Genomic DNA, 26,130 nt, shown 5'->3' with positions numbered 1-26,130 from the left:
CTGTCTTCTAGGAAACTATTCCAGAGTTACTAGGAACGAAAATAAATAGACATTTTATATTCATTTTCAGCAGACTTACAGTGTGTCCTTTCTTGAGCTAATTTTTCCAAAAACTCACTGAACGTCTGAATTCACTAGAGGGCTACATTGCTGAAGGGACAATGGACTCATTTTTTCAGAAAGAAAAATAACCACTGTGTTACATACCAGCTTAAGAATACTGTATACTGTACGCGCTTGATATTTAGTACGATTAATCTACACATTGGAAAGTTACTCTTAAATTTGTCATTTTACTAACCCTGTCTTGGCGAAGTTGGTCCAGTATGTCATGATTACAGCACTGAGCATTACGTCGTTCTTGGAGAAGTTACAGGGAAAGAGGTCAGTGGCTCCCACCATGGGAATCCCAAACACATAGGGGATCTCATCTCCATGGGCCGCGTCTGCCCAGTCCGGCCTTGCCTCGGTCTGACAGTGGTGGTGGAAGGTGTAGAAGTAGACAGGCGACTGGAACTCGGCGTGCAGCTTGGCAGTGGCGACAGCCGGGGCCACCCACTGATGGTCCGTAAACAAAGCCAGGAGGGTCTTCCTACGCATGTCACTGTTGTCCCTGTCAGCCCAGTCTGTGTACATGAATTTGATGGTTTCCCTAAGGATATCTTTACCTGGGAAGAAACAAAAAGGAATGTGAGTATGTACTATACACAGTGATAGAGTGTGTGGTTATCTGCAACATTATCTTCATGGTGGTGTGTTGTTAGATTTGTTTTTTTTATACTTCCTATCTATGTTCTGCTGTTAAGTCTTACTGCTTTACTGCGGCAATAAAGTCAGACCAGAGCCACTGCACAGGAATCATCATAAATCAAAGTTTACTGTGAACACTGTTTTATATTGGAAAATCCATGTTAGCCTATGCCCCTTTAGTGTGTGAGTTCATCACAGCAAGTGAAACAATGTCAAAGCAGGAGACATGAGGGACTGCTATGGTCACATGACAGGCATTAGCAGGCTAGTGTAGCCTGTTAGCTTGTCTGCTTACAGCCAAGTAAATCAGTGAAGAAGCTCCTAACATAACTGTGCCTAAAAAAATAAATCTACTCTAGAGTAGAAGTAAATACGCAGCAAAGTGTATTTATCAATATGCCACGTTTCTTTATTCAGTCACCTCTATTTATTTTTGACAAAGCAGTAACTTAGAACTGTGATTTGATTGCAATCAGTGCAAAAATGTTCAGAAACCAACCAAAGACTTGTAGCAAACCAACCTCATTCCAAAATATATAGCCTTCATGATAATTTATGCAAATGCAACTTTTAATTAATCAGATTTTCAAAGGCTTTCTGTATTACAGTTCTATTATCACAGAATTTTCCCTCAGATTCTTTAATGAGTGGGTCTGAGCAAAAGACTTCCACTAACCCTGTTCAGATAGTTTGGCTGAAAAAGCATCAGACAGTGAAGAGGAAAGAATGCTATTGCAGCGGAAAGACAAAAAATCCTACTGATATATATCCTTTGTAGCATATAAAAATCCATACAATACTGTAGTGTGAGCTTTGCTACCCCTGACCCTTGCCCTGCAGGTCGTAGCGGCCTGACGAGACTCGCCCGTCACAAGCACAACTTAAGATGCCCTGCCATCTTTGGACATCATTTTAATTACTTCTAAGTGTCAGAGGCCAACAACAGGTGGAAAATTACAGATTTGCGCTTTGAATCAGTGAATAATTTTAAGGTAAAAGAGGATCTGACCATCAGGGTATCCATACAGATTGTCCACAAAGTTGGAGATGGTGTAGTCAAATGACGCTGCTGATATTCCATCTTCGCCTTCACTGTCATCCACAAACTTCAGGCCCTCTCCCTGGTTGACACCCAGCAATATGTCGTAGTTGAGGAACTCGCCCTGGTGTCGCGACAAACACACATAGCATGACATGTCAAAACAGATTGCTAAAGCAGAATGCTATCAGCCCCAATTAGTAGTAGTTAGGGCAGTGCTGTGTTTACACACCAAATGCAAGGAAATGATTAACAGAAAAAATGCAATTACTCACTGGATGATACCCAGAGAAACCAGATCTTACCTGCTGCATGAGGATTTCAGGGTCGTCTGGCACCACGTCCCCATCCACCACAGGTCCGAAAGCGATGTGATAGCGTGCGGGCTGGATGTCTTGGTCCACCAGCTCCCGGAAACTCTTTCTCCGCAGGCAGTCCACCAAATCAGCCATGTCCCCCAGAGTGCAGCCGACCTTCCTCGCCAGGATCTTGGTGTACATCAGCGGTCGGTAGTTGACTGACCAGCTGGAGATGGCTGAGCCACTCTGAGCGATGGCCCTCTGGAACAGGCCTACACAGAGCAGGACCGTATACAGCAGATATAGCTTCCACAGAAAACATACAGCCACTTGTTCTCTCTCAGTTTAGCTTTGCTTTCTTCCCTCTGACACACTTTTGCTAGCAGCTGATGGGGCCTTCAAGGCTTTACAGTGTGAGTGCTTTCAATAATGCATATGTTGGAGGAGGAGCAATAGTAGTGTATTACATACGAAGCAAGATGAAGCAGATATCGTGCTGCTTTTCATAGCCGGAGAGAATCTTTATGAGTATTAGTGTAGGAAAATGAAGTGCTTCCATTATATACAATGAGAGACAGCAGCAAGAAAGATGGTGACAACTCTGCACAGAGCAGTGGGCTTGATGGCCAAGTTGGATAAAGTGAGAAAGACAGAAAGAGAGACAGAGGGAGAACGAAAACTGCTCGCACTGTTGCACCGCTGCACTGTTATGTAAAGTGGCTTGCTGTCCCTCTGTTTTATCTGCAGATTCTGTCATTAATAATTAAGATCCCCCATATTCTGCATGTGCCCCACCCCCGCTCCTCTCCCTGTGAAATCAATTAAGAAGCCTCTCAGCTGCAGCTCCACTCTACTGCTCATCTCATCTCTCCGCTGCGTGCGTACACACACACACACACACACACACACACACACACACACACACACACACACACACACACAGTACCTTTAAAAACTCTTCACCCTGCAACTTTTTCAGCACTTTGTGGTGCTACAGCCTGCCTTGAAAATGGAGCAGAGGAGGATTTTTGCCCAAAATCTATGCACAATGTGGATGTTCAGTTTTCATTTTTTGATATTGCACCAGCTGATAACATGAGAAAAAATGTACCATAATGACCAAATACTAACCAAAAATAATCCAACATTAAACAAAATATTGAGCCCAACCTACCAAATTCTTGTTAGAGGATTTTTGAAGTAGTGCAACAAATTGGCAAATAAGAGAAAGCTTTGATATGATATATAAAATGTGTTTTTATATTTAATACTATACAAAGTCTGTCTGGTTGAATTCCACACATCCGGTGTAGCACAGCAGTGTCCATGCAAAGCTGGGGGGCCACAGTGCAATTTTGGAAGCAAAAATAATGTATTTGAATATAAATGTGATAGTTGATTGTATGGTATTGTTTTATCCACAAGCCTACGTGTAATTGTTGAGTGCGATTTTGGTGTGGGATCAGATTGGCTGATCGGAGAAAACCCAGTATAGTTCGTGCTTGTAGGTGTGAGTATTTGACGTTGTCTATGGACAGCATACAGCCAACATTAGCTGGCAACTTGTCACCAACAAACAACTTGGCCAATACTACCCAATCACTGAAATGCTCATCCATTTCCTCCTGAATATCTTCTGATTCATGACAGACAAAAAGATGTGTCTTCCCTTGCACACGCTCAGAATGCTGAGAATCTGCTTCATACAGCACAAATAAAAGATGTTACTTTATCTGTCCAAGGTCAGTCTGTCCGTATGAAGGTTGACAATTCAATAATAACATAATCTGAGTTCTTGGTATAAAGTCAAAAGTAGTATAGCCTACTGTTGTGGTTCCCGAAGTTGTGCCTTGAGGACAGACCAATGATGCATCAAGATTTTTTTTTTTTTTCTTTTTCTGTACTTTTTAATATAACACAAACCAAGCAAATTTTTCAGCAGTGTCACCTGCTGGTGACATTAGCGATGTCAGGTGTGTGACCTGAAGACTCTGTAAATTAGCTTTTAGCCCAAATTGCAAAATCACTGAGCAAAAGAGCCACTTTTAACTGTCCATCTATTATAGGGATGGAATGATTTTAAAATATGGTTAAACTCAGTCCTCACTGAGACACATGTTGTTAATGTCTTAGAATCACCTATCAATAGTAGCACTGTTAAAACCTTGCAAAAATATTAAACCCACCAATGAAACTCAATAATATGATACAGTATACATACAATAATAAATATGGGATGTGCTAATTATGTTTTTCTGAAGAAGTTTTAGAACACCCCCATTTTTCCAGTTTTTGTTGAAATTTAAACAGTTCGAGTCCGGTGAATAAACTTAAATGTTACAAAGGTAAGTGGTAAACTGCCCAACGTAAAAAAAAAAAAAAAAAGTTAAGGTCACCAAAAACTGAATTTCTTGTAAATTTCACAGAAAAAAGGCCTTTTTCAGTTGAATAAGACATTGGTAAACTGGTTGGTCAGGGGTTCATCCTACAGCAAGATAATAAACATTAGGAGGAAGAGCAGATCAGTCTCTAGACCTAAACCCCACGGAACTGGTTTGGGATGAACTGGACAGAACGAGAAAGTGCAACACATTCACGGGAACTTCAGCAACAGTGTTGGGATGAACTTTCCAAACAATGTTTCGTTTCCATTGTAGAGAGAACACCACGAGTTTGTTCTGCTGCTGGATGAGTCAAAAATTTTGAATAAATTTAGGATTTAAGATTCCATGATTCCTTTTTTTCATTTATTTCAGAGTACACCGAGACTATGTACATTTCAGTAACAATTGTTAAAATGATGGTGTTCTAAAACGTTTGACGTTACGAGTAAGTATATATAATTATCTATATCTATATCACACACACACACACACACACACACACACACACACACACACACACACACACACACACACACACACACACTCATACGTAGTATCTTTTTCTAATGCCTTGTCCTGACAGGCTTAGTTTTATTGGAGAAGGACAATTTTGTTAGTGCGGTTCAGTGACCTTAGCCCCATGTGGAATGACGATATTTGGGATTATTACAGCTTGTGTCCCAAGGTGAGTAATGGCTTTATGGCAAATAACCTACTGTTTTCAGCCATCTGTCGACTCTTGCACCGTCCAGATTGACAATCTGGTTTTCTTTCAGATAACTCAATCTTTGCAGTTTTTCATGTTTATTGAAAAAAAAAAAAAAAAAACTATATTGGTGCATATAGTAGATAATTAATTTCTGAACACTTAATCCATTCACTTGTGGGAATAATATTTTCATATATCTTTATCTGGTCTAGGCTGTTCACTGAATTTATTAAAATGCTCTTTAAAGAAATACACTATCCACACTGTCCTGAAATGTTAATCCCTTTTGAGCAGGGTATACTACTAAAGTGACAATGACAGTGAAAGAACCTTACCCTCGGAGTGATGGGAGAGGATGAGAAGGTTCACACAGGCGGCACCGGCTCCGGAGCCAAAGATGGTGATTCTCTCTGGGTCTCCTCCAAAGTGGCCAATGTTTTCATTGAGCCAGCGCAGGGCTTGGATCTGGTCCAACAAGCCATAGTTCCCCTTAGCAGACTGGTCCCCTGTGCTCAGAAACCCTGCAGGGTGAATTAGAACAAACACAAAGAGGAAAAGGGAGAGAAAAAAACAGATTTATGTGCAAATGGAGGAGCAGGGCAGAAATTAAGGGGCACAGGATAACATAATCCTGTGCGTTTACTGCCTTTTAAAAAATATCCCACATAAACAGAAGATGGCATCCTGTCATTTTCAGGAACTTCTCAGCCTCCAACTCATTGCAAGTCTGAGGAGATTTTACACGGAAAGCTTGCCAAATTACTCATTTTTAATACCCACGCTGGAAATACAACACAGTTAAGAGAACTTGTCAGCAAGGAGAGGAGAGCAACAGAAGGCATGTTTCACCTACTTCCAGGACACACATTTACACAGTAGGTGCACACCCACAACAAGATAAAATAAACTGAACAAAATGCCACACACACACACACACCAAGACACACACACAAAGAAAGCTCTGTTTTTATGAGAGTGAATTACAGTGCATTACACAATTTCAAGCAGCACCGCGCTATATTACCTTGAAACAAATGTAGCTTTTCAAAATTGTGACTGGATGACTCCCCAGATTAGTGGGTGTCGGGGTGGAGGATGCGATTTAAAAAAAAAAATCATAGTATCTTTGTGGAGGTCAGCTCGGCTCCTGATTTCCTTGTGAAACGTGCTGCTTAGGAGTATCTGTTTTGTGATTCTTTGTGTCACGACTGAGCAAGTCAGTCACACTCAGAATAGTTTCTTAGGACAAATAAAAATCACTGATGATGCCCTTACTGCTGTGTACTTCCTACAGGTTACTGCGCTCTCTGTAAACTCTTTCCTTTCTAATTGTTTGCTGCACAACATTGTTAGGAAACCACAAATTATCAGCCATGTTTTCCTTTTTTCTTCATTTGTTGCCACTGGTGGAAATGTGGTTCTTAGTTCAGAGTTAGCATGGGGGCAGGGTGGCTAACTTATTAGGCTTAAAAAAGGTCCGAATTTGTTTTTGTGAAACTGTCTAAGTTGCATTTGATTAATCTCAAAGCAAAATTAAGATTGGCCTACAAACAAGTCAAAAATATCTTTGTGAATCTGGCTCCTGAACTTCATTTTGCCCGAATTCAACTTGCAACAGCTAAATTTTGGCCACTTGGGGGCAGCGGAAAACAAGCTGTAAACAAACATTGACATATTATCACCTTTTAAGTTGATATGACAAACTTGTGAGCAAACAGTTGTCTATTTATACTTCACTTATATTCACACATAGTCTACTTACATATCTAGCTAGTCACCGACCTTGTGTGTTATTTAACGCTGGGAAGGTAGCCTACACTGTTTTTTTTCGAAGTAAACAGCTATCTGATGCTGCCAGAAAACAATGTTGATGAGAGTAGTGAGACTAAAACCAAAACAACCAAAACAGCTGAAAAACACTATAAAGCTCTGCAGAGCTGGCTGGAAGTGCAAAGTCTGGTAATAATTATCTGTGCTTTCATCACTACAAGTGAGCCCTTTCACAAACAAGTCGTCATGTGATCCATTGGCAACATAAAAATATTGACTATAGCAGCTTTAAGGAAGATGGAGCTCTCTAGTTATCTCCAACCACAATTTGTGACTTCAGTGGATAAGATGGCTGGACAATATTTACATCTTTTCTTGTGCAGATTCAACAGCTAATAGACAGTAGGCATTCCATGTGTAGTTTGAATTGAATAGTTTCATATTCAGTAATAATTCAAAACTTGGATTGCAGACATTGCCAAAGACATAAAGCTGTATACAGTGCAACCACACTACATGTCATCCAGATGAGCTGAGTGGTTGAATAGCAAATGTATACCTTTGCAGGGATATGTACAATAAAGCCTAGTGTATACAAGATATCCCACTACAGACAAGGTCCTGATGTCATGGTCAGTGTGTCTAACTGTGTTAGCTATGATGTGTCATACATTTATGACACATCCTAAATGTATGATGTGTCATTTGGTGAATAAAGTGATCAAAACTCACAAAGTTTCCTTGCGTGGGAATTGAAACAGACACATATAATTAATCACTGAATCAAGCAGTATATTCTAAAGAACGGCTGTAAAGTACAGTATAGGGAGTATACACAGACAGATGGTAGAAGACAGCAGTCAGTTAGTTTCCAAGTGTGCTGAACAGCAACTGAAGTTTTATTGTTGATTATAATGTGACGGTGCTGATGATGATGATAATGGTAACAGCAGTGGTGATGATGAAAACCTGCCAAAATGACCTTTCTACAACCATCAGGGTGATACACACGTCTCATTCCACACTCTTCCACACTGTACTTACACTACAGTTAACATCCCTTTAAGCCCGAAGGCATTTTTGGTGGGGTAACCTGGCTCAGTTATGATTCATATTGCAGGGTGTCAAAATATTTTGATGAATATATTTCATGTCATTACTAATTTTCTCCCATTTGGACAACTTGGACAATTATAAATGTCAGCCAGTGAAAAAAATGTAGTGGTTGCTCATATTTATTGTATTTACTTTAACCTATTATAGGGGTACACTAAGGTACCAGGTGTCTTAATAAAATTATTTTGGATAGGCTGGCAAAAATTTTTAGCTACGCAAATTTTGTAAAATATTTTAGCCTATAATCATTTCTCACATTTAATGAACAAGAATATCACATAAACAACACATTACGGATAAAAAAAAGACACTTGTCAAAAAAAAGAAAAAAAATTCGACATTTTCGAGAAAGTAACATTATTGCTGTGTACATTATTGCTTTACTGAGCCTAGTATCTTTGTTAGTTTAAATCACATCAATGTCACAGCAGAAATTACCTTAAAAGGATTACTCCCAGTAATCAAGATAGAGTTTGCGTGTTACTGTGTAATTGTATTATCCTTGGATCATCCAAGCAATTGAGTAGCTCTTAGCCTGATGTGACTCTGACCTGGTAATGAATCAGGGCTGACCTGTGCCTCTTATCAAAACCATAGGCATGTGGAAGTTTATGCTCCATGGCTGCCCAGCCGAATGCTGAGTTGCCTGCCACAGTTGCCTGGCAACTGTCCAGAGCTTCAGGCAAAATGTTATGGACAGACACTCACAAAAGCACTTGCATACACACATTCAAGCACTTCCATATTCAAGTACACAAACAGCTGCATGCACGGGCACATGAACACAAAGAACAAAGTCACTGCACACACACGCAGATGAGTGCATGACCTAGCATGCTAGCTCGAGCTAGCACCTCCCGTCGATCTCTTTGCAAGGGCAACATGAAGAGCCAAAATGTGGTTTATCTTCCACCATTGAAGATGAGTCAAACAAGTTTTACTCTTCTCCTCTCTTTCTCTTTCAGTAAGTTTTCTTTCTGATTCCCCCCCATCTGCTGAGTTGGGCTTCCTACTGACTTTAGCGCTGAGAGCAGCAGTTTATGAGGCTGAACTCATGCATATTCAACACTTGCTTTAGGTAGCGGCCAAGGAGCTGTGAGGCGAGTCATCAACCTCTAAGTAAAGATACAGGCTGAACACAGGGAAATGAATGGCTGAAACACATTGGAGGAGTAGTGAGCAACTGATGGAGGGAAATTTAAAACAGAAATATTTACAGCATATTGTATCATGCTCAAAAACATCTGATAATAACTGCGACCTTCGATGTCATGATTGCAGGCAATCTTTCAAAAAAATGTATTTTATGAAATCATGAAAGCATAATACTACCACTGAATGCAAAAAAATAGGAGGGGGAGTACTCAGTCTTTCTCTATTATACACTGATGAGATGAGTCATGATAAAAGCCATTATCCCTTATTGATATGGTACTGCATCTACAACAGGGTCTTATATTAGCACAGAGATGTATCAGAAGGATTTTCATTTTATATTTCACAAGAGATTTCCATTATATAAAAAGGGCAAGTAGCCCCACATCAAAAGCATGTTTTTAGTATTTTGAACAACGATTCAGTCTACTATAATGAAGAGCTTTATTCACTACATTCTGTTGTCGACCATCTCTGCAAAAGCCTGCACTATTCACAAATTCACAGTCCAGAACTGAAGTGTGGTCAGTCATCTGACTGACTGACTACTGAGACGGGAACATGCATCTGTAGAGTAATTTTTGGGACTGAACAGAATGACTGCAGTGGGTCACTGAACATATTTCTGTGAACAGAGAAGAAAGAAGCAGGGGAGAGGGAGGGCTAAAAATTAAAAAAAAAAAAATTAAAAATTAAAAAAATAAATAAAAAATCAAAATCCAGACACATAAAACAGGTATTAAACTGAATATTGCTCAAAGCTACTTTCAGATCCTAAATGAGAGAGGTGAAAAGAATATACTGAAGGACATATTATATAATTTCACTGACGTCACACAGGAGATGTAAGAGATGTCAAAAATCAGAGGGAAGATTTTGTCTTCTTAATACACATAGAAAAGATGACTGAGGAGTGGGAAATTTTTTTCTGGATATATGAGCCACTAAATTGATCAAGCGAAAGTAGAAGCACTGTTAAAAAAAAAAAGGAAAGAAAAAACCACAGCAGATGGTGACTGTCTCCTGCACACTGAAGACTAAAGAATCTGTTCTGATGGTTGGAATAAAGTGGATTTGATTATTCAGTATTATGGGGCAACCTAGGGGATTATCTATTGTGTATGAAAGTAAGCATGGACGAATATGACATGACCTAGTATGTACTTATAACTAAACATCTAATTATAAGATTTTTTTTAAAGTTCTATCAATTAAAAAAAAAACACTGACTGAGGTACAGTATGACCAGTTAGCAAACCATCTGATTTGCTAACTAGTTAGCCTGCATCTTTTTGAACAAGCATGTAGTTTAAATTTTAATGAGTTTAGCCAAGAAAACATTTTTCTGTCTAGCTTGAGACTAAAAGTCTAAAGCATTACTGACATCCTGTAGAGGCTGCTGTTTCCACAGTGTAAAAGTGTTATATGATCATTTTCATTCTCTAAGAACTCAAAGAACTCCTGCTGTACTTCACCTCTTGCACATTCTTGTTGGATTATCAACATTTTTACACAAATCAGTTAAGTCTCTTTATTGGCACTGGAAGTTCAATCTGAAGACCTGCTGGTACGTCCATTTCAATTACGTATCACGCCGTATCAAGTATACCCAGAAATGAAATGATACTGTAATTGGGCTCCCTCCCACGGAACTACTGTGCACCACCCATAGGCTTCCAATGTCATTGTCTTTATCACCTTACTTGTCTCATTCAATTTTAGTCTCACCAGTCCATTCAAATGTGGCACCAAACTCTGCAATAAACCCCGGCTGTCATGCAAAACTGAAATGTTTTGCTGAATGCTTCAAATGTCACACTGACAACAAAGACATTTCAAAGCTTTTCGGAAAAAAAAAAATTCGGTTCCATTTCAGAAACAACTGGTCACTGATGAAAATCACAGTCAGTGACAATTAAAAATATATCAGATTAATTAAATAAAGTAAAAGCCTTAAAACATAGCCTCCGAACTCTTAATCGCTGTAACTCTTATCTTAAGTATTATGCTACTGTCCACTGATTACAGTACATTTATAGTAAGTTTTTTTAATTTTAGTGTGGCTATTATATCACTCCCTATTTACTGGCTTGTCTAAAGTTTATTGGTGAGTCATATTGAGGTATCTGCAGTGTGGATGGTGAACGTTAGCATGAATTATAGTATTTGAATATTTACTGTATATGGGTCAATTACCTGGTTATGGTTAACCTACTTCTCCTTTAGTCAATTAGGCTTGTCACATAGAAATAGTTGTTTGGAAAATCAAATTGTAGTTTTAAAGAACAGAAGGTACCAAATAATGCCATGAGGATGGTTTACAATTCTTTGCAAATCACTGTCATCAACCAAGAAATCATCTAAATAGGACAAAAACTGAGACGACTGTGCCCCAACTCACCATGTTGCCATGGAGTCGTTGAGCTCGCTGTGGGCTACAACTTGTGCCCTGTTTTTGTAGCCTATATTTGTTTACATTTTGGCAAGTTGGACGATTAAAATTATGCCGAATTAGCAATTAGCAGTTCCTGTTTGCGGTGTATCCATGGATGTAGAGACAACTATCACTGAATTACTTTGACACAAAAGAAAACTTAAAAACTTGATGATTCTCAGGCGAGTTCTGAATTTATATGGAGCGTAGTTTTTCTATGTTTTCTGGTGGATTCAAAATCAACAGAAGTTGTAAGCAAGGAAACATTGTATAAATGCTATAAGATACAGTTGTTCCCATAAACAGATACTTGTAAAAAAAGTTACAGTAGATACTTTTTAATATTTTCTAGACACCTTGACAATTTGAATTCGATTTAGACACTTTATACGGTGTATAAAAAGTCGAGCATCAAGTATTATTAGCTGCATTAATTATCTTCCTTGTATTTGAATGGTCCAGCTGTGCATCTGGCTGCCAGCCTGCCATGTAGATTGGTTTGAGTTTTGGGTAACATACCTATAAGTCATTAGTGTTCAATGTGAACTGTCCTATAAGAGTGAAGCTGTCCTTGGCTCCCGTTTTTTGTTGTCAAGAACCTGAAACCTCACACACAATCACAAATAAGAACTACATAGAAGATAAAGTATTAAGCATACTGTAGCAAATTCTGCAAAGGGAAGAAGTCAAGTTTAATGTTTTATTATTTAATTTGTAGACTCAACATCTTAGTTTGCACCTGGATCCAATCACGATCAGAATGTTACTGTAGCAAAATGATTTTAGTTTTTTTTTTTGCTTTCATCACAGTTATTGCACTACAGGCAAAATATGGGGACAGAACTGATCATGATTGCTCGCAGAGTGGGAAGATTGTGGCTCTGTGCAGAGAGTGGGAGGTGTGTTTCATTTGTATTTAGGGCCAGCTGAGTTGTGAGAAGGCAGCAGGCTGAAATTTATCGACAGCAAAATCTGTGCTGGCTAAAAATACTGTTTATGTCACATTTAGAGGGATGTTTTTGAGAACAACGGGTCATACAATTTGAACTAATTCCTATGGCTAACTGAGCTGAGTCGTATTTATGGATGCACTGACATTGTGACTTGACTTGCTAAAAAAGTCCTAATGTGCGTAGGCTTGTAAAATTCTACCTATTAAGTAATGGATAGAACAGTGCTTACTAGTGAGTCCCAAACAGGGTACATGAGCACATCATTTTTTAACTGACTAATCTGTACTTGATGTGTAAACTAACTGGGCACAGTACAACAAGCATTATACAAAACTGTCGAAGATAACAAATGGAGAAAGATGACATTCACTTTATCAAATCCGTTGTTTGGTAATTTAAGTGGCATATCTGATCATTTAAGATGTTACATGATCTCACTATGTCTCTACTGATTTTAACAACTTGCTTTAGTGGTAAAACAAAAATTAGGCCAATAAACAAGATTTCAAGCTGCCAAAATCCACATTTTTAATATTAAAAATGGATCAAATGACTATGTGTATTGTGAAAAAATGTCGCTCAGAGTGACAAGCCCACCGATAATTGTCAACTGACTGCACTTCCCCTCAGCCCTACAGAGCTATTTTGCATCCTTCAACTCATTGTTTTGGCTCTCCAGCCTGCAACTCTAATGATCCGGTTCAGTCTTACCGCTCTCATCAACCTTGCTCCAGCTGCGACGGGCAGCTGTTTTCAACGAAAAAGTTCTGACAAATTCCCTGTACTTTTGCTGCCCCGCATCAGGCGGCAGACACGCACAGTTACTAGCTGGTGAACACAGTGGCGTGTTTAGCAGCTAAAGAGCTAGATATTTCCTTCAGGAGTTGGAGACCAAATACGGAGCTAAAAAGAGAACAAATATTGGACTTCCATTTGTCAGGTGGCCATGACCATGACTCCAAATGAATGCTAGCATTGCTCTGTACCTGTGGATTATGTACATGAGTAGCTTCCTGCTAACAGGTTAGCCATAACAATTTGAAAAGGTGCTCAGGGCTTTAAAGGCTAATGTTCCTTGGTGAATGAACGCTAATGCAAAAAATGAATGTGCACTGTTTAAACAGGCAGCTATGTTGTGAACACATTCACCATATCAACTTTCTGAGGTGATAATTTGCCAGTGATGTGTTTACAGCTCGTAAAAATCAAATCAACAGACCACACATATGGGTTTTTTGGTAACAGCATATCAATTTTCAGGATATTGACAGCAAAATGTGTTTGTTTTGAACTTATCCGATACGTGTTGTATCTATGAGGCAAAACTTATGAGTAACTGAGTTATTATAAGACAAAAAGTGTCACCCAGCACAATTATAAATATGAAAAATACATTTTGGCAGGATAATAACCAAACAAATGTTAAATTCATAACTCCTTTTATTCAGTGTAAAAGCTGTGGTTATTATATGTGGTGGTATTACTGCAAAGTAGGCTGCTCTTACTGAACTTACAAGTAAAAAGCTGAAATTGGGTAGAAAGTGCAGAGAAACGTTTCCAGAAGAAGCGTTTCATCTCTCTTCCTGAGGTGAAAAATGTTCTTACTCTCAGAGCCCACGATGGTGGGCCTTTCCCCAGAGTTCATTAATTAGTTAATTAGTTAATTAGTCTGAACAGATGGCCATGCAACACAAATCAGAAGGCTCTCTGGGCCTGGAGCAGAGGGAAGGTAGGAGAAGGTGAGCTGAGCAGCAATCTGAAATCTCAACTGTCACCAAACCTCTGAACCGGGCTGGCTGCAGCAGACATTTTCCCCTCATTCACCCATTTTATTGCATGACAGGGCATATCATAAATTAATAAGAAAATTCCAGAGAGTATATCATTTGCTGGAAAATTGTATCATTTGTTGGAAAATTAAATGTCGTACTGGAATTAAAGCATAAGGCATTAGACCGTATGCAGGAGTGCTGTGGTCACACTGCTGGAGAATTTATTTGAATGAATGTTTGCATCGCTGCAGATTTTAAAAAGCATTTCTGATGGTTTATTTTTAGACTGTTCCCATCTCCTCCCCTTCTGTTTCCTTTTCCCTAACTGTCTCTCTATGATTCTCCGTCGCTCATCTGTCTCTATTCCCTGCTCTCCCGTCTACCCTTATTCCTGACTCCCTATCACTCTCTGATAGGCGCAGGCACTGTATGAAATGAGGTTGGCATGTGTAAGCCTCTGTGTGTGTAAGTACAGGATAATACTAAAGATTAGAACATAACACTATTAAAATACGGTATGCTTGTGTTTCTCACTTTGACTCAAATGCACAGTGTCAGAGTGGAGTTCTATTAAAAATTCAGATAGATGGTGTATTATTCATATATATATTTTACGCATGGCACGCAACCAAGTAGCGCACACACACTTACACACTATCACGTGCACAAAAGAAGATACTGGTGTGCACACAGGCAAACACGCATGGTTATAAAACACACACACACACACACACACACACACACACACACACACACACACACACACACACACACACACACACACACACACACACACACACACACTTACTATATTCCTGGGGACTCATCATTGACATAATGCATTCCCTAGCTCCCTACCCTAACCTAAAACCTAATTCTAACCCTAAAACCAAATCTTAACCCTCAAACAGCCATTTAAATTTCAGTATTTTGGTCCCCACAAATCTGTAGGACCCCACAAGTACAGTAGGCTCCCGGTTTTTGGATCACAAGAATACAGTAAAACAAACCCACACACACACACACACACACACACACACACACACACACACACACACACACACACACACACACACACACACACACACACACACACACACACACACACACACACACACACACACACACACACACACACACACACACAGCGAGAGAGAGAAGGATAATCGCCTTAGTACAGTAACCCATTTAAAGCATATCTGGTAGTGAGAGACAGAGAGCACACATTCGCCCACATACCAAAATTTTCAACAATGTTAAAGGAATCGAGGACACTGCGCCATCCCTCATAATCACTCAGCAGGATCGCTCTCCACCTGGATGTATGTGCATTTTGTACGCATTTTATTGTGTGTGCTGTGCAATGCATGAGTGCACTTCTTCAAACATCTCCAACACAGTAAATCGGCCAAAGCGAAGCAAGGTGGAGCATGTCTGCAAAGGAGACCAAAGAAAGAATACCACTGAAGAGCGTTTGGATCAGTGTGTAATTTAATACCAAATTCAACCAACCGGATTTCAAATTGTGAACTGAATCTCATGCTCAACTTGTTAGTAGTCACGGTTGTCTGATAGCTGTGAAAAAGACCGCATAACGAGCTGAAATCGAGCCAGATAAAGCTGCCGGTCCAGGTCCTCATTCCACTAACTCTTAGTTTGTCCTTGTCCCCGTGCCTCTCCACTGGCACGGTCAATAACGGTCTGGATCATGGCACCCTGTGCTTATACTCGCTGCAACTCTTGGATGGCATCCTAAACTACTCCCATTTCTCTGTTTATCATTATTCTGATATGTTGAAACAGGCGTGATGCAATAAACAAGATCTGATTGCCCAACCTGGCAACAGCAAAGACTGACACAGATAGTCTTTGTGCAAACACTTCCAAAAGATGACGCTGAATGTAAATACTTGATTCCACTGATACCCGGCACCAGCACAAGGGCTAGGTACACACACACATACATGCACGCACACACACAACGCTGAGCCCAAACTCACAGGTCATGCAAGCACTGCAAAGCTCCAACAGAATGAACAAATAGAATACCCCTTAATCCAAAAATACATTGAAAGCAACAGACACCGTGCTTTTTTCAATGGCACTGTGAAATCACTCTTAAGTCAGTTTTTCTCTGCAGAAGTGCATGTGAATTCAATTAATTAATAAAAAAAAATGTCATTTTCAGGCTAAGTGAACACAGCAAATACACCTGTTTGTGCTTTATGAAATCCCTGCTGCACAGAAATAACATTTAGTGAACAGACAGTGGTATAAGTGAGCAACTTTACCAGCAGAAATGCTAACTCAGGATTAAGTAGGCTGCATTGTGCATGACTGCAAGACTGAAATCTCTTTAGAACTGTGTACACATAGGCTGTTACTGTGAATACACGTTTCCAAGTCCCAGACCAGTAATCTAGTATAGTGTAGTACAGTCTGTGTTATCAGGTGTGCATTAGACTTCTGCTACCCGGCCCGAATCCTGATACTTTGTCAGGGCCTGTCTGGTTCATGGGTTGCATTTGTTCATTTTCAGATGTCATTTCCAAAGAAATGTTTCTTTTTCCCTCTTTAATTTTGCCAGTCAACTATGTCCATGCCTGTCATGTGCTGCAACTACGTATGCAATACCCACTGGGATGAGGAAAAGAGACAAATTGTAGCCATTGTGTTGCATTAGTCTTGGAAACTAGCAGTCAGAAATTGATAAAATAAAGCAAAAACATAGCTATGGGTCAGGTTCAGGCCCTAAATTTAGCAGTACCAGTCAGGTTCAGACAGGTTAAGGCTTAAAGATGACGGCACAGATGAGGGCCCCATTTCCCAAAAGCGTCTTAAAGAGTAACCTAACAGTAAATCCACTTTTTCGAGTTAAAGAAATCTGTGAACAGTCACTTTTTTATTACACTATCCTGGTCTCATTTAATCGTGTTTATTACAACAGAATTTATTTTCCTTTTCATTTTTCCTTTCCTTTCCTATTTTTCCTTTCTAAATTCCCTGGGACACAACGCACTGAACTACATAATGGGAGTTACATACAGTTCTATGGATTCTGAATGACCGTCAGATGAAATATCTGGTCATTAAAATGGCTGAAAACAGCTGAAATGGAGTAGAAAGTCATGGGGAAAGATAGAGGGATACTGGAGCGCTGGTCTGACACAGCTGTGACAGTGGTGGTTGTGGCGTCAGGGTTTGAATGCATTTTTTGAATTTGTGAAGGTGGCATGCTCAAGCCAAAATGGAGTGTCAAGATGCTTTTTAAGGCTAAGATCACCCTAAAATCCATTATACAAAACTACTTTATCTTAAGAGACACATGTCAACACTACTAATAATTTCAGATGAGTGGCTGCTTTATGTCAAAAAATTCAAATAATCTTTATAGTATATTCCAATACAGGAGCAAACTGACATTCATATGCCTTGTAAAGTTAGCTTAGAGTAAGACAATATAAGACCTATTGAGACTGCAGGAGCCTGCTGACGGAGAGATTTACACGGTCATTTTTAGATATTCTGCGTTCAACAGTGATTTATGATTCGAAAGGGACATAAATCATAATGCCATTCATTTGGGTGCCTTTAATAGTGTGCTATGTTTTCATACAGCAGATTTAATATGTGGACTGTACCATCATTTCGACACATATTTTCACAGAATGCTGCTGTTCAGATATCTGACTCACAGGGTCTTAAGTCAAGGTGGGATGACACATGCCAAACAAATTCCGCACATTTGACCCAACTTACCGAGCACACCGAGCCGATAGTTCATGGTGACCACAATGACATTTCCATAAGCAGCAAGGACGCTGCCATCAAACATGTTCCCTGAGCCCTCCATGTAGGAGCCGCCGTGGATGAACAGCATGACCGGCTTCTTACGACGATCCCGGATATCTGCACAACACAGCACAGACAAAAGTGTTCATTATTGTTTATTCACTGTTTGGTCAAATTCTTTACCAGACGATCACGTCTAAAAATTCTTGTGAAGCTTAATTGTCCACAAGCAACAGGTAGTCTGCCCAGTTCAATCTGTCAGCTCTAGCTTTATATAAATGCAGCAGTCTTCTTAGTAAAGAAGAACCCCGTGGAGCATTTTCTAACCTCCTACAGCCAGAGATTCACTATAAAAAAGAAGATGAAGATACTAAGTATGAAACATTTTCAGTACACTGCCTTTAAGTTGGCAGCCAGTACTTCATTTCTGCCCCACTGGGCTTATCCTCTATATTTTATTCTGTGATTCTGTGATGTCTGTATCCCCTGTCCTGCGCAGTGATGGTACCTTCCCAAACTGTTACGCCTCTCCATGTGTGGATCAAATGGTGCAGCCAGTTCCGAGGCCCTCTCTGTTATTGGTGTCTTTATGCCTATCCGTGTGTTGCTATGGTTTGCTCTGTCAGCATGTGTCTGTGCTGCTGTTCTCCTGAACCCCCCCCCCACCACCACCACCCCTTGCAGTGTCTGTGGTATAGTCTGAATGTCTGAGCCTGGATGAGGCTGAGAGAGCTGCCAGTGCAGCCCAGTTAGGCTAAGCGTCTGCGCTGTGCAGGGCCTGTGGATAATTTGTATGAAAGCCAGACCAAGTGGAAACATAAATAACAGCCACGGCATCTGTTTACCCTGATGAGCTTCAGCACTCAGAGATGGGGAGACAGAGAGATAGGAGGAGAGAACAAGAGATAAAGGGGGGTAAGACAGAGAGTAGGGGTAGAAAATAGGGCAGCGTGAGAGAGCTCACAGGGGTAAAAACATAGATGGGAGGTTTATATATAAAAAAAAAACCCAACATGATAGCGAGGATGAAATGTTACGGAGCAAGTCAGACATGGTGAGGTACGGGAAATTCATGCAGGATTCACACCGTATTCATACAGACACACACACACACACACACACACACACACACACACACACACACACACACACACTTGCATAGGCAGCTGCGATGTCGAGTCGCTATGGAAACTGCTTCTCGCTAATAGAACTGCACCAGCCATTCCATTGCACCGACTCACTGAATGCCAGTTGCCGTGGTAACAAATTCTACTCACGTATTTGCACACCCGCCTGCATCACCACCTGAATCTCAGGTTACACATCCACTTGGGTGCGTCACCCCGTCGAACGTACACACACACACACACACACACACACACGCAGATGCGCACACATGCACACATAAGTGAACACAACAAAATGGCACATATGGCTTCACACATGTAGAGATCTTTTATGGATCATACGAATGACACAAGTAGACAGGCTAAAAATATAAATTTTCAGTCACACACTCTGACGTGCTGCTGTCTTCTCTGGTGTGTTCTGAACCTTAGCTGATTTCCCAGAGGATATGTAAAAAAGTTCAATTATCCTGGCACTACCAGGACAGTACAGAGGAGCGACATCAGCAGGCCATCATCAGCCACACTCACAGCAACACTCATACCATTATTTATATCCTCAGAGAGAAAGAACAGTGACACGTACCTGCCATTTTAAAGGTCCAGTCAGTATTGTTATTGTTAAATTACTATTTTACTGCTGTGTTTACAAAGACTACTGATGTAAACATACTTGATGCAAACTTACCTGTAAAACATCAAAACATAAAAGAATATTCAAAGTGCATTGTCAGAGTCACAATGGGCAGTTTAAAAAACAGGATAAAAACTGATGCAGCAGATAGCTGTGTTATTTGTGAACAATGAGTCAACATGCAAGAACTATTTTTAATGTTGACAAGACACCTGACAGTGTTATTTACAAATCTGTCACAGAATCAGTCCTAAACTTTTCAATGATTTGTTGGAATGGGAATTTAAATGTAAAAAACAGAAATCAATAATGAAACATTTTCAAGACAGCGAGTAAAATCATCGGTGAGCAGGCTCCCTCTCTCTGTCAAATTGCACGAAAAGCTACATCCGTCCTATTTAATCCAGACCATCCTCTCTTTAATGAATCTGACATCCTGCCTTCTGGTCACAGACACAGGTTTCCAAAAATCAGGTGCAAGGGGTTCAAGTTTTCATTTATACCATTTGTATTAAGTGCTCTTAATTCTAGCACATTATGCACTGCTTTTTTCCTAACCTAGCTAAGCACTTTATTCTCTTATCTTTATTCTCTTTGTTGCCGTTTTCCTTGCTTCCAACAAACATCCTTATTGTTTAAATTGCATGTATAATACCGGCTTTTTTAAATGTTTTTATTGCGTTCTTATTGTGGTATGTTTCCATGTGTTTGTGTTTTTATGCTGCCTAGCTGCAACAAGACTTTCCTCTTGTAGGACAATAAAGAGCTGTACTGAAGTGAAACAAATCTGTCACCAACAGTGGTGACAGGAGTGACAGGAGAGTTTTAAGAGGTGGTGGGGCAAGTCTTTGGTTTGAATTTAGATCAGAGATTGTGTCTTTAATAGGGAGCCCTCTTTTCAAGCTAGCCTCCTCTCCATTAGCCTTGGACGGAAAAATTAATTTTCCCATTGAGGCTTTCTTTCACTGGCTATTCTAAGTGGCTGAAACATGATGTTACATGGGTATCTACTGCTGTACTGGAAAATAAAATTTGAGAAGCTTTCAATTTTATTTTAGGATAAATCAACAATTATCTTGGCATTTAATGACTACAGCCCCTTTGATATTTTTATAGCACACCAATGACTAAGAGGGCATTTAAGTTGATTTACATCTGAGAATACACCTACCTGTAGTATACAATGTAACCACATAGTGTTACAGTACATGAAGTTCTTTAATTTATGAAGTGCATACCAATGAAACTAAAGTTAATTTCTTATATGTGACTCCAAAATAAACAAATATAACTCTTTTTCACTTTGAGTTTTTTAAAATGATCATACTGTGAATAGAAGAGTTAGTCACAATTTCTCAATAATTCAGAACCACAGAAACCCTGGAAAAATTAAAAGCTAAAGCTGGAATATTTGCTAAGCCCAATAAAGAGTAGGGGTAAGCCAAAAAACCCTAAATGGAAATAAAAATCCATTCATTTTGGAGTAAAAGATAAAAAGCTCATGCATACCTACAATGCCTTAATGAAAGGTGGATAGGAAAAGGTCCAAACGTGGTCTAAATGAAGAAAACTTCTTGCATATTATCTCATCACTCATACGCACATCATTCTGACAACATTTTGGGGCTTTAGATTTTCATCAGGTGAGCTTAAAAAGAACAATTGCCTAGATTTCATTATTTTAAAAAAACTGCACGAATGCACGGTATAGGTATTTTGGCGAGAATGCAGGCATTTCTCTGACTAGACGACCTCTGGTGTTAATAAAAAAACAACAACTGAAGATCACATTTGCATATGATTCACATTTGTGCAACAAAGTTTAATAAAAGAACAAAAACAAAATAGAAAACATGAAAAAAAGATGGACGCAGAATTTGGTGTGTGTTGAAGTGAGGGAAAAGTACTAGGACTGAAAGGGGCTCAGCACAAACAGAGAGGTGATTAGTGGATGCAGGGTCGCATGGTAAAAGTGTTTCACTCAGATCCAAAGCTTATATGGCCAACAAGGAGCTCACTGTCTCTCCTGCCTGCCTCCAAAACACTGGCACATTATTCACTCCTCTCCTTTCTACCTAACCTGATACTATCCTCCTCAATATCCACCTCACTCCCTCACACCCATCCACGATGTAACGTCTTACCTCCAAATAGAAACTGCCGACTTTTTACTTTTCCATTCCCGTGCTCCTCTCTCATTCTTTCTCTTATGGAAAGCTTGATTGATTTGGGCGTTAAAGTTTTTAGCCTGACTCAGCACTTGAGTATTTTTTTTTTTTTTACAGCAAAACCCACACCCAAGCAGTGCAGGTTCTTGCAAATAACTTTCAAAATGATGTTAATGATAGTTTTTTCAAAATTATTTGGGAACCCGCGTCCAATCCTTATCTGAACAATTAAGTGAGGAATTCAGCCCTACCTGAGCCCTCCTGAGCCTGTCAAGATCCTTCAGGTGTTGGCATAAATGTCAAGCTCTACTAGTCTCCTTCTCATCCCCCTTCTCACTCTTTCCTTCTCTCGCTTTCAAGGCTCTATAAATGTCATTTCATCATGCACTTGTCTTCATTATGATTATTTTTCCCTTTCTCCCCCTCGTTGCCCTCCCCTTTGCTCTCGCAGTACTCAGCTTTTCCTTTTTCTTTCATCTCTATTCTATCGTTCTGCTCCACTCCTCGACAATCCTGCGTGAATCCTTCTGTTTTCACCACACAATTGGATTAGCTACATCTGTCTCTTTTTAAACCATAGCAATTAGAGATGCAAGGGAGAGAGAATTCAATACCATATAGCACAAATAGCGCTGTGCTTGAGTAGACACACATGCACAAATGAGAAATGCAACGCACTCTATGTGTGCATAGTACGTCTGCGCACGTTTACAGAAACATACGCACATGCTGTCTGCATAGATTTTGGCTGCATCAGTAAGGAATAGTGAGAGCATCTCCCTTTGACTGCAGTGAACTTGAAAATGTACAGCAATAGCAGAAACATGCAGAAATTCTCCACTTTTTCCTACTTTAAAAAGGAAAAATTGGAGAAGGCCCAATATAATTATGAAGGACAATAACTTAGCAGACTATTTCATAAAGACTTTTTTGTGATTTGTGTGCTAATAAAAGCAGTTAACAATGGACAGTGTAATGTGCACACAGAGATGATTATTAACACAGATGCAAACACTACATTTCCCCATGGAGTTTCAAAAATGGAGCAGGAAGAAAAAAAAACATGCAATTAAAATACCTTCATCCCTTGGTCTGTTCATTGTAGACTCATCGTGTTTTTTTGTGAGCGGACCTAAGGTTCAGAAAAGGGGGGAGGAGAGACAAAGGACAAAATTCAAAAAGATTGCATTTGAAGAAAAAAAAAACCAGTAAAACAAGAAATAATTACAAGAGAAAAACAGCAAAACTGTAAGACGTTATGCTCTGTTGCAATTGTGTGACTGCACAGCTGAAGAATAAATGTTTACAAGGATTACACAGTTTCCTGAAAAGATAACCCCAAACTCATCTATTTTAACTGCTTAGGATCTAGTCACGGACTGCCTTGTAAATAACCCCAGAGGCCACTTCTCCTCAACCCTTCTCCCAATCAGTCCTGACACACTGCTGCTTTGCAAAGAAAAATCAATGAGCAGAATCAAGCCATCACTCTTTTCAGTCAAAAAAAAAAAAAAGAGAGAAAAGGAATGCCAAGATACTCTGTATCCTGCTCCAGCTCAGGACAGTGTTGCTAAGGCAAAAGTCCCTACAAGATCCAGAGAGCCTAGACTGTTAAAACTTAACACTGATAACACACAAACACATGCGGGCAGGCAAAGACACGCATTATGAATACATGTGACCACACACACACACATTGTGCACAGAGAAATGCTGGCATAAAGCTTGAAATGTGAGTCTTTCCTACAATATTCGCAAAAAGGGAGCGGTTTTTGAAATTTACACTGCCTGCAAAGGCTTGTGACAGGATTCCCCTCACCAAGGTCAAAGAGGAGCCCAACATTAAGCGTGAATTGTAACGCCAGTTAGATGCTTCATAGGGCAGAGCCAATAATAAGCATTTATCAGAGTGACCAACCAACACCCTGGCATGTCAACCTCTGTAAGTCTGAACTGATAAGGATCCAATTAATTGTTCTTTTTTTGGGGGTTTCAGTCAGTTGAGCTTTCCATCGGCCCACAATTAGTGCTGTGCTTTGTGTCGTTCTCAGTCAGTCTACACGTTTTCGAGGAAGTCGTTAAACACACCCATGTTCGCACACCCACAGCCCCACACACATTAAACGTCCACACGCTACACAAAGCATGTTAACAGTGTCCTTATCATCTGTTGCTATCCTCCTTGTACCCAGCCAGCTCTCTGGTGGGGAGGCATTGCAGTCACTCATTTTTAGGAATACTCTACGTTGGGTTGCCAAGGGGTTTATCACTCTGCCAGAGTGCTGACATGTCTGTTTCTATCATTCTGCTGGAAACCTCGCAGTTAAGTGATGGCATATACCCTTTTCTTTTTCACAGTGCTTTGCGTCTAATGATGAGAGAGACTGAGTATCACTGCACTCTACTACAATACAGCATTTTTTGCTCATCCCACTATATGAATATGGTTTCTTGATATAAAATGTTTATCTTCTGTCTAAATGGAAAAAGGATCAATGCTGAATGGATTTGCTGCATCCTCTGAGTATCACTATGCAGGTGCCGGATCTAGAGAGCACTTCATGCCAAAGAGGGAGATAGTACAGTAGCTGGTCCTAGGCTACAGAGCAGGCAAATAGACAAACCGGTAATGGATAGAAAGGCACATTAGCCCTCTGTCTTGTCAGCATTTCCCCACTACTTAGCACCACACTAAAAACCACGCCTCGGCACTTAATGGAGACTTCTCTTATTTCATTCGTTTTTTTAATGACCAATAAAGACCTAACCTATATGTCAGGATAAGCTCTGCTCAAACAGTCGCACTTTGTAGTGAACGTCAGTTTTGACTGACGGACTGTTTAGGCTCACGTAAACAGAAGACGCCTCTTGTAGTCTTTTTTTAAAAAAAGTGTTTTGCGTTTAGAATTATTTTCATCATCAGATAACACGTTTTTTTTTTTTTTTGTAAAATGATTTTTCAGTCTATAAAATATCAGAAAATAGTGGAAATGCCCATCATAGTTTCCCTGAAGCCCAAGGTGAAGTCTTTCAAGATTCAAACAACACTAAGAGTCTACAGCCATGCTAGCCGGTGTGAGGCTGTACTCAGGCACAGCAGCATTTTGAACTAAATGCTAGAGTCAGCATGCTAACATGCACACAATGACAATGCTAACATGCTGATGTTAGTAGGTTTACCATGTTATTTCAGCGTGTCAGCATACTAACATTAACTTATTAGTACAAAACAATAAGTACAGCAAGTACTTGTCATAAACCAATGTAAAAAAACAAAAAAACAAAAAAAAAACAAAACAAACTTTACCTGCCAGTGGAGGAAACGGAAAAGTCAGAGGATCACCAAAGTCATAAGCGTTCAGTCTCTGGAGACCATGAATGTTCGCACAACTTTTCATAGCAATCCATCCAATAGTCGTTGAGATCTTTTAGTCTGGTCCAAAGTGGTTGACTGCCCAACAGACTAACATTGCCATCCCTCAATTTTCAATGATATAAAACTTTGAAAAGCAGCAAAGTTTTAAAAAACTTTTCTTTTTTTTATATTAAATTTTTTTGAAATTTTATTGATTGACTAATTGCATTGAAATGCATGATAATGGCATTATCTAGGTTGTGAATTTTGACAACAGACTTTTTATAAAGAAATACCACAACGGATTAGACCAGACAAATAGTAGGATACAGCCAAAGGGAAACAAACATACACAAACTTCTATGGGTCAGAAAACATATTTCCCATCGCCACAGCAGAGAAGCCTGCCAGTAGGCTCTGTGACATGATGTTATGGGCCACTGGTCAGTAAAATTTGTTGGCCTACACAGGAGCATTTAGCTTGGGTTGTCCCAGTACTGTTTGACCTAATGCAGCTCTATCTCTCAGTCAACAGTGTTTCTTTTCGGTTCAGTGAGCCAGTGGCCAGAGCGCAAGCTGTCTCCCGTCTCTTTCCATTTCCTCAGTGCAGTAAACGGGATGAAGCTGCAGTATGTCATGTCTGTGGTGGCCTGTCTGCTTGACAAGGTGTCAG

At 39.8% G+C, this 26,130-nt stretch overlaps 1 protein-coding gene across 2 annotated transcripts in view; it reads right to left on the bottom strand.

The window, feature by feature from the left end:
- The window catches only part of nlgn2b (neuroligin 2b), a 59,070-nt gene that overhangs the window by 2,808 nt on the left and 30,132 nt on the right, over positions 1-26,130 (bottom strand). The window contains exons 3-8 of one of the 2 annotated variants that reach the window (XM_040151370.1): positions 23,181-23,234; positions 18,141-18,290; positions 5,517-5,702; positions 2,095-2,360; positions 1,760-1,913; positions 302-668 (exon numbers count right to left, since the gene is read on the bottom strand). In XM_040151370.1, coding sequence (XP_040007304.1) covers positions 302-668; positions 1,760-1,913; positions 2,095-2,360; positions 5,517-5,702; positions 18,141-18,290; positions 23,181-23,234 — 1,177 coding nt within the window. The remainder of the gene's footprint in view (positions 1-301; positions 669-1,759; positions 1,914-2,094; positions 2,361-5,516; positions 5,703-18,140; positions 18,291-23,180; positions 23,235-26,130) is intronic. The other variant, XM_040151371.1, reaches the window with a different exon arrangement.

Source organism: Xiphias gladius, chromosome 17 (genome assembly GCF_016859285.1).
Source record: "Xiphias gladius isolate SHS-SW01 ecotype Sanya breed wild chromosome 17, ASM1685928v1, whole genome shotgun sequence".
NCBI lineage: Eukaryota > Metazoa > Chordata > Actinopteri > Istiophoriformes > Xiphiidae > Xiphias > Xiphias gladius.
This window is presented reverse-complemented; position numbering and strand designations above follow the sequence as displayed.